This window comes from Pararge aegeria, chromosome 23 (genome assembly GCF_905163445.1).
Source record: "Pararge aegeria chromosome 23, ilParAegt1.1, whole genome shotgun sequence".
NCBI classification, from domain to species: domain Eukaryota; kingdom Metazoa; phylum Arthropoda; class Insecta; order Lepidoptera; family Nymphalidae; genus Pararge; species Pararge aegeria.
Window position 1 is genome coordinate 13,127,738 of NC_053202.1, and position 9,780 is coordinate 13,137,517.

Here is a 9,780-nt window from a genome sequence, read left to right on the forward strand (position 1 = left end):
GAAGGAGGGGAAGAGCAGGGTTCAGAAGGTGAAGGAGGGAAAGGTCCGAAGGTGAAGGAGGGGAAGAGCAGGGGTCCGAAGGTGAAGGAGGGGAATAGCAGGGGTCCGAAGGTGAAGGAGGGGAAGAGCAGGGGTCCGAAGGTGAAGGAGGGGAAGAGCAGGGGTCCGAAGGTGAACGAGGGGAAGAGCAGGGGTCCGAAGGTGAAGGAGGGGAAGAGCAGGGGGCCGAAGGTGAAGGAGGGGAAGAGCAGGGGTCCGAAGGTGAAGGAGGGGAAGAGCAGGGGTCCGAAGGTGAAGGAGGGGAAGAGCAGGGGTCCGAAGGTGAAGGAGGGGAAGAGCAGGGGTCCGAAGGTGAAGGAGGGGAAGAGCAGGGGTCCGAAGGTGAAGGAGGGGAAGAGCAGGGTTCCGAAGGTGAAGGAGGGGAAGAGCAGGGTTCCGAAGGTAAAGGACGGGAAGAGCAGGGTTCCGAAGGTGAAGGACGGGAAGAGCAGGGGTCCGAAGGTGAAGGAGGGGAAGAGCAGGGTTCCGAAGGTGAAGGAGGGGAAGAGCAGGGTTCCGAAGGTGAAGGACGGGAAGAGCAGGGGTCCGAAGGTGAAGGAGGGGAAGAGCAGGGTTCCGAAGGTGAAGGACGGGAAGAGCAGGGTTCCGAAGGTGAAGGAGGGGAAGAGCAGGGTTCCGAAGGTGAAGGAGGGTGTTAGCGACGCAAAAAGCCCTCTTGTTAATTATTAATTAATAAATTATAAATAATTAATATTATATAATTTAAGCTGAAATAAATGATTGTCTATGGTTTTAATAAATAATGTGCTAAAAACGGAACGTAGGTGGCGGGGGCGGCAAACCGTTATTCTGACGTCCGCGGCGGTTCAAATTGTAGACGTTCACCGCAACCGACCGCAGCCGCATCGTTTAAACTTTGCCAACCGCTACACACGTTCTGTCAGCCAAGTCACTTAAAGAAACCCTGTGTTTTCACTTGCCCTGGCCCCTACAAGTGGTCCTTCGAGCCGGATCGCAAGGTATGTTCCAAACTCCACCGCCAAATATGGTGAACACTGTGAAGAAACAGGACCTAGTTGAGGAGCAGGAGCAGAGCCAGCACACATGTAAGCAGGTGAAAAAGCAGGTACCCCTAAAGGAGGAGCTTAGAAAAAGGCTTTTCGATGAAGTAGAACCAGCTACTAGTGTTAAGAGCACTAGCGGCCACGCAGTGGCACCGAGTAGGGCTTCTACACGCAATGGCACGTCGAGAAAGTCAAGTTCAGCATCCATCCGAGCAAGAAAGACACGGCTGGAACTAGAGGCAGCGGAGGCGAAAGCGCGTATTGAGATGCAGCTAATTGAGAAAAGGTTGCAAGCTGATATGGCAGCACTAGATGAGGAAGCATACAGTCCACTACCGGAGGAGCATGAGGTGCGTAGCAATAATAATAGTTCTGTAGAGAAATGGTTAGAGCACAGTCAGCACGAGCAGTCAGCACAGCCCGTCCAGCAGGATGGTTCAGATTTAGGCGAGCTGTGCCCGCCCGCCGCTATAGGCGGTGGCACTGATGGGACTGTACACATGCTGGCTAGCGCACTCAAAGAAATGGCAACTATTGCTAAGCACAACGCACCACATGCACAAACACATAAGTTTTTAAGCCGTATTAGCACACAGAAGGATCTACCAACGTTTGAGGGCGACCCCATGGACTGGCTTTATTTTAAGCAAGCTTACGACGAGTCCACAAAAGTATGTAGCTTTAGCCCCAGGGAGAATCTGTGGAGGCTACGTAGTTACCTCCGCGGACCAGCAAAGGAAGCCGTCACGGCGCTGCTGATTAGCGCCACCACACCGGACATAGTAATGTCAGCACTGGAGCTACAATTTGGTAACCCCGATATTATTATCACTAGAATAGTACAAGATGTCCAGAAGCTTCCAGCAATGGCACAGGAATATCATAAGGATATAGTCAAGTTTTCCGTTAAAGTTCAAAATTTCGTCGCAGCAGTCCTCGCTATCGGTGAAGATGAGTACCTAAAAAACATGAATATCATGTCGGCCGTGTTGTCTAAGTTCCCAACGGTTTTGTTATCAAAATGGACGGACTACAGCTATCCGCTTATAACCGACGGATCTAAAGCCAAACTCGTAATATTATCCGATTTTTTAAAAGAGGAAGCAGTTAAAACTACAAAAACCGCGATTAATATTAATAGCATCAAAGCCGATCAAAACTTTTCAAAGCGAAAATATGCCGTAAACTATGTAAACAAATCTCATGTGTTATTACAAAGCGAATCTAACACGGACGCGGGTATGAAATGTCGGTTTTGCTACAGCGGGCCGAAACACAATCTACCGGACTGCAAAGTATTCAAAAAGGCACTACAAAAGGATCGGTGGCGTCACGTAAAGCGGTACGGTATATGTTATAAATGTCTGTCACCCACGAAGCACGACAGGGATATTTGCCCGGCGCCTGCTTGTGATAAAAACAATTGCGGGCAGGCTCATCACCGATTGTTACATTATGAGAAGAGCAGTACGGGAAATGATAACACTACGGGCCTACACGAGTCTTCTGAACGCGAACCCACTACCGAAGCACAACAAGTAACGCACATTAAAGAAAACAATCGTCAGGTACTATTAAAGGTTGTAACGGTATAAATACACGGACCGATGGGAACTGTAACAACTGCCGCGTTGCTCGACGACGGGTCAACTGTAACGCTAATGAACTCGGAACTAGCCGCAAGAGTGGGGCTACGCGGGCATAGAAAAACTATGCGTGTGCGCGGCGCATGGGACACTAATGAGCTAGAATGCGACAGCGAGATAGTAAATTTCACTGCATCCAACAAAGACGGCCAGCTATTTACACTTACGGCGCATAGCGTTAGCGATCTGAATTTACCTGCTCAAGATACCTCTAATTTAGGTATTTCACGATATGGACATATTTCTCAAATTAAAAATCAACTTAATCTTGAATATTATAAGCCACAGCTGCTAATAGGGCAAGATAACTATCACGTATTATTACCATTACAAGTTCTAGAAGGCAAACCAGGGGAACCGTTTGCTACTCTTACTCCTACCTACTGCTTAAGCTGCTACTGGGGGACGCATTCTCGAGCTGCCTGGCGCCTCCAGCGCCGAAAAGGCGGATGCCCTTGCCCTCAGGCTTAAGGAGGTGGTCAGCGAGGAGATCGCTCGAGTCTCAAGGCCGGTTAAATGTGCTGATATGCGCATAGCGGGCCTTGATGACTCGGTCTCAAAAGGAGATGTCGTTGGCGCTGTGGCGAAAGTTGGCGATTGTCCTCCAGAGCAAGTGCTGGCGGGAGAAATCGTCGTCGGAGATCTCAACGCAAAGTCTACTGCGTGGGGATCCCCGGCGACCGATGCTCGTGGTGAGGCACTCGAGGAGTGGGCGGTTATGACGGGCCTAGAGGTGTTGCGGGGGTGGGTCCATTGTGGACGCGACGTTCGCAGATTCCATCCTGGCGCGCCGTGTGTCGGGCTGGGAGGTTCTGCAGGATGAGGAGGCGCTCTCGGATTGCGCTTGTACGGCAATTACCGGGAAGCCGTCGGGACCCTGAAGGTGGCAGTGGCAACAGCCAAGAATCTGGCGGTACCTTTAGGGAGGCACGCATGTTGGCGACCGCTGGGGTGGCCCAAGTTGTGGCTCGGATCTGACGGTTGGGGCTGGAGGTCGCCCTTAACAAATCTGAGGCTTTGTGTTTTCACGGGCCTCGGATGGCACCTCCAGCTGGGTCGAATCTGGTGGTGGGAGGAGTTTCCATCGCTGTCGAGTCAACGATGAAGTACCTGGGACTCGTCCTCGACAGCCGATGGAAATTCGAGGAGCACTTTCGGCGCCTGGCCCCCAAACTCATCGGGGCTGCAGGGGCGCTGAGTCGGCTCCTCCCTAACTTGGGCGGAACTGGCGTTGGCTGCCGCGGCCTGTACACAGGAGTGGTGCGGTCGATGGCGGTTGACGCTCTTGTCGCCCGTAATAGGACCCTGCTGCGAAGGCCGCAACGGGTCATGGCGGCAAGAGTGATCAGAGCGTACCGCACCATTTCGCACGAGGCGGCCTGCGCGTTGGCAGGGACACCCCCGTGGGACCTGGATGCGGAGGTGTTGGCGTGTGTGCACGAGCGAAGGGTGGAGGTCCGAATGCGGGGAGAACACCCTTCGCCGGAGAGGGTCACTGGGTGGCGGCGTTTAGCGCAGGCCGAGCTCTTTCGCCAATGGCGAGAGAGGCTCGAGTCACCCGGTGCCGGTCTGCGGACTATTGACGGGATTCGCCCCGTGCTTCAGCAGTGGGTGGAGAGAAGACACGGGGTGATGACCTTCCACCTTGCGCAGATGCTTTCAGGACACGGTTGTTTCGGAAAGTACCTGTGCAAGATTGCCGGTAGGGAACCTACCGAGGAGTGCACGAGTGCGGCTGCGCTGTGGACACGGCGCAACATACGCTTGCCGATTGCCCGAGCTGGGCGGTGAACTCGTGGCGGTAGTGGGACAAGACCTCTCCCTGCCGGCTGTGGTCAGGGCCATGGCCGGCAGTGAGACGTCTTGGGATGCGATAGTCTCGTTCTGCGAAGACGTGATGACGCAGAAGGAGGCAGCGGAGCGGCTGAGAGAGGATGCCGTGGACTCCCAGCCGATCCGCCGCAGGAGAGTCGGGCGCAGGCGGCTTGCACAAGACCGCCGCCTGCCCCCATAAGGAGGACCTTCGGGCGATAGATGCGGGGACATTTACCGCCCGTGGGTCCTCGTGCTGGAAGGCGCACTTTGTGTTCTAAGTGCGCCTTTGGCGAATGAGGGGGCACGAATTGCCCCCGGAGAAGGGTCCGCCGGAGCGGACGCCGCTGGCTGGGTCGCGGTCGTGTGCGAAAGCGTTCCCGTAACCCAGTCACCAGGCGAAGTGTTTGAACACCGTGGGTTTAGTCGGTAAGAGTCCGACATAACCATTGCACCTCCCCGGGTGTGTTGGTATCCATGAGGATTCAAAACTCAAAAGGATTCAAAAAATCCAGGAAACAAAAGACGAGCTCATCGACAGGGCCAGGAGTGCGGTCTCCTCGATAACGTGCGAGACTCAGAAGTCCAACAACCTCAAGTCCTACACTTAAAACGGTGCAGATATTTTGAGAACCCACCATGTCCGGTTAGAATTTGCGTCTGTAGTGCCGTATGCTCCAATTTTCGGATTTCCCGGTATGCTTCGATGGCGTCTGGGTAAAACACTTTCGTCGTTGCAGCTGTCTCGCCGGATCTATACCTCAGATTCCATTCCTCCATTGTTTTTATTCGAAGCTGACGCTTGACGAATGAAATCGGGCATTGGTCATAGTCAGGTTTGCGCTTGAGGTTGAGCGCTGCTTCTTTTGCCAGTTTATCGGCCCTCTCATTACCCTCCAACCCTGCGTGGGCTTTCACCCAAAATAACGAAACAGTTTTATTTTGGGAGTGGCAATTATTTAAATTGCCTCTTATTTTGGTCACTAGGGGGTGGAGGGAATGTCCACCAATCACCGCCTCGAGGAATGATCTGGAGACGCTGTAGATACCGAACGTCTGCTCTTGGCTCTCTAGGATCAGGGTGGTCGCTTTTTCTACTGCTAGAAGTTCAGCCTGATAGACCGTGCAGTGAGAATCTAGCTTTAGCTTGAGGGCTTTGGTTTCAGGCACATCATTCCATATGGATATTGCTGCGCCAACCTTGCCCTCAATTTTGCTACCATCTGTATAGATTCTCACTGCTTGATCGTTGTGCCTGTTTACTTCTTCCTGATCCGTGAGGCTTGTGAATTTGTAGTCTCTATTTGTTGCCGGATGTGGTAGTGTGGCATACTTGGCACTTCTTTCTACCTCCCTGTCCCCCAGCTCCGGCAGAGTAACACCCCTTCTCACTTCATACAGAGAGGCTGCTTCCCAAACTCTGAGATCGAGGGGAAGTATCCCCGCCAGGAGCAGAACGGCGTTCAAGGAGACCGTTCGGTAGGCCCTTACCATTTTCTGCCCAAAACCTCTCGGATCACCGCTACATTCGGTTCGAGGTTTCCTCCATCCCGGCGGCTACCCGAATAGTGAGCCGACCCGTGCCCGGGGACAGCCCTCGATGGGCTGTCCCCGGGCACGTGACGTGAGGAGGAAGCCGAGTGCCTCGGCCAGGCCATGTTGCAAGTTTGCGACGCGGCCATGCCACGGATCGGTCCTCAGCCTCCGAGGGGTGCAGTGTACTGGTGGTCCAGCGAAATAGCGCAGTTGCGCAAATCTTGCGTGGCTGCGAGACGCCAGTACACCCGGTGCAGACGACGGCGTCAGCGGAACGCAGACGCGGAGCAGCGCCTGTACGGCAATTACCGGGAAGCCGTCGGGACCTTGAAGGTGGCAGTGGCAACAGCCAAGAATCTGGCGGAGGAGGAGATGCTGGCTAGCCTCGACGCCGATCCCTGGGGCCGGCCATACAAAATGGTTAGGCGTAAGCTTCGCCCCAGGGCCCCACCGCTAACTGAATCTCTTCAGCCTCAGCAACTGGAGTTAGTGGTGGGGACTCTGTTCCCCAGGAGGGATGGCTTGGAGCCACCGTGTATGGCGCCACCCATCGGTGCTGCGGACGCGTCTTTTACGGGCGCGCCCGAAGTCACCGAGGGAGAACTGAGGGCGGCGCTGCTGCGGCTTCGAGCCAAAAACACTGCTCCGGGACCCGACGGCATTCCCGGCCGGGCCTGGGTCGTGGCTTTGGGTCGTGGAGACTCTGTCAGACCATCGGTACATCCGGTGGAGAGTCTCCGCATCCTGCTCGTTGCCTCAAAGTCAGACCGGAGGAGGGAGAGTAGTGTTTCCGAGATGGTCCCTAGCCCGCCTCGACCGGGAAATGGTGGAGGAAGGAGCCATTGTTGAGGCCTGGAACGCAGCCACCCCGGTGCTGACTGACGTTGAGGAGAGGGCGAGGCGTTTCCGCATCGCATTGACGAGGGTATGTGATGCAGCGATGCCCCGGACCAGGTGCCTCCCAGCCCGGAAGGCGGTTTACTGGTGGTCGCAAGAAATTGCTGCTCTCCGTTGCGACAGTAATCGGGCGCGCCGGGCTTACACCCGTTGCCGCCGAAGAAGGCCACTGGACGCGCCGGAAGAGGATCGCCTATATAAAGAGCTCCAGAGGGCAAAAAGGGCATTCCAGGTGGCCATCGCTAATGCCAAGGACTCCGCCAGCGAGGAGTTCCTGGCAACCCTGAATAGGGATCCATGGGGTCGGCCATACCGCATCGTCAGAGGTAAGATGCGGAGTGCCCCATCCATGAACTCCATGGAGCCGGAGCTCCTTAATCGGGTGGTGTCTGGACTCTTTCCTCAACCACCAGCTTTTACGCCCCCGACTATGACGATTCCATCATTCGGGGAGCGAGAAGAGTCGATAGAAGCCCCTCCATTCACAGAGGATGAATTAGGAGAAGCGTGGAACCACCTGCGGCGGTGCAAGAAGCGGGTCTCTAGACCTACGAAGTCTGTTGACCTGCGGATCACAGGCCTGGACGACTCCGTCACCAGCGCCGAGGTTATCGCAGCGGTGGCAACGGTAGGAGGATGTCCCGTCGAGCAAGTGCGTTCTGGCGAAGTTGTCAGTGGCTACGACGGGCTAGGGGCAGTGTTAGTGCACTGTCCCGTTGCAGCTGCCAAGAAGGTAGTAGCAGGAGGAAGGCTCCTCGTGGGATGGGTGTCGGCCCAAGTAAAGTTGCTGGACGCCCGGCCCCTGATGTGCTATCGGTGCCTGGCACCGGGGCACATGGGTGCCCAGTGCAAGGCAGGGGTCGACCGCAGTGGTTTGTGCTATCGCTGCGGCCGACCGGGTCATAAGGCCCGTGAATGCTCCGCTACACCACATTGCGTGGTCTGTGCAGCGGATGGCAGAACGGCGAAGCATCGCGTGGGCAGCAAGTCCTGCGTATCCCCATCTGCGGGCAAGAAGAAGAGAGGGAAGGCAGGCCAGGCTACTGAGCAGTCTTCTTGCTCACCTCAGCAAGCGGAAACGCAGCAGGGGACTGAGGAGGTTCCAATGGCCGAAGACTAATAATGGACCTGAACCTCCTCCAGGCGAATATCAACCACTGCGCCAGAGCTCAGGACCTCCTCTTCCAGAGCATGGCGGAGTGGTTGATTCACGTAGCCGTGGTAGCTGAGCCCTATCGCGTCCCTTCTGGGGATAATTGGGTGGGAGATACGGAAGGAGTGGTTGCCATAACGTCCCGGTCCATAGTGGGCTCTCCAGCCTTCGATAACGTAGTGCGAGGTCGGGTATACGTCTCGGCTTTCGTTGACGACGTTATGGTAGTCGGAGTGTACTTCTCGCCTAATAAAAGTCTCGCTGACTTCGAACAGTTTCTTGCTGAAGTCGGCGTCCTGATAAGCAGAAGACGCTCCGGCCGCGTTCTTGTCGCTGGGGACCTCAATGCAAAATCTGTGGCATGGGGGTGTCCAGCGACGGATCCGCGTGGACGAGAGCTGGAGGAATGGGCGATGGCGACTGGCCTCACGGTCTTAAACCGAGGATCGGTAAACACATGCGTGCGGCAACAGGGCGGCTCCATTGTGGACGTCACTTTCGCAGATGCTGCCCTGGCGCGCCGTGTTCGGGGCTGGAAGGTGCTGGAGAACGTGGAGACGTTGTCGGACCACAGATACTTGAGGTTCGACATCTCCGCAAGTTCGGTTCTCCCGAGCGGTCCAACCCCCTTGCGAGAGGACGGTCCTCGTTGGTCGCTGTCGCGCATTGACCGGGACTTTTTGGTCGAGGTCGAGGTCCTTAACCGGCCGGACTGCGAGGAAGAAAACCTCTATAAAAATCACCCCGAATCCCAAGCGGCGGCGCACCGCGAGGGGATGCATGGCTGATGGGTAGTTCAGTCTCTAGTGCGACCCCCGTCAGGGTACCGGCCGACACCCTTTGGCGAGTTACGCTTTGGCTTATCTGGGTGCAGGGGGCACCACCCGGATGGACTGAATATTTCCCCCATACTCGTGGGATCAAATATGGAAATAAATAAAATTAGAAAGAATAGTAATATTAGAGGGCTAGAAGGCCCGCAAGGAGAGGAAGAGAGAGGAAGGAAGAGAGAAGGACAGGCTTACCGGCTGAAGATTGTTCTGCCTAAGCCAACGGAGGAGGAAAAGGTTAATGAGCTTCTAATGGACACTGATTCAGACGATAGTGACAGAGTTTTGGAGGCCTTAGTGGAGCCTTGGAAGGTAGCCGGAGCCGTATCAAAGCGGCCCCATGATCAGGTGGACTCACGGGAAGAGGAAGAAGGAGAGCCCTCGTTGAAGGCTGTCGCAGTGGAGCCTGAGACTGAGTCTGCAGTAACAACAAAGGCAAAGATTAAAGTGGGAAGGGCTCGGGCTGAAAGAGTAGATGAAGGTGTGCGAGAACGGAGTCCTATCAATAGGGCTAAAGTGACCATGAATGCCGATGGCGAATATGGCCCAACAAAAGACGAGCTCATCGACAGGGCCAGGAGTGCGGTCTCCTCGATAACGTGCGAGACTCAGAAGTCCAACAACCTCAAGGGCGGCGTGAAGGGTGAAATAAACCGGGCTACCAAAGAAATCCGCGCAGCCATGGACGCCCTACAGGCAATGACGATTGACGAGGAAGCCCAAAGGCTCCGGGCAGACAACAGGAGGATGCGACAGGAGATGGCCGCCTTAAGAGCGGAGGTCAAGGCCCTCCGGTTCGCGTTCTCTGCAAGGGAAAAATCCCCTGCACCAGTGGGTCAGCC

At 55.4% G+C, this 9,780-nt stretch overlaps 1 protein-coding gene across 1 annotated transcript; it reads right to left on the reverse strand.

The window, feature by feature from the left end:
- Positions 1–5,116: 5,116 nt before the first annotated feature.
- Positions 5,117–6,016, reverse strand: LOC120634118. The gene has a single exon (XM_039904510.1). It carries the CDS (start codon positions 6,014–6,016, stop codon positions 5,117–5,119), a length of 900 nt encoding a protein of 299 aa, XP_039760444.1.
- Between the last annotated feature and the right edge of the window lie 3,764 nt (positions 6,017–9,780).

Excerpts from the sequence above, each read along its gene's own strand:
- LOC120634118 (XM_039904510.1), bottom strand. The coding sequence starts at position 6,016 with ATGGTAAGGGCCTACCGAACGGTCTCCTTGAACGCCGTTCTGCTCCTG.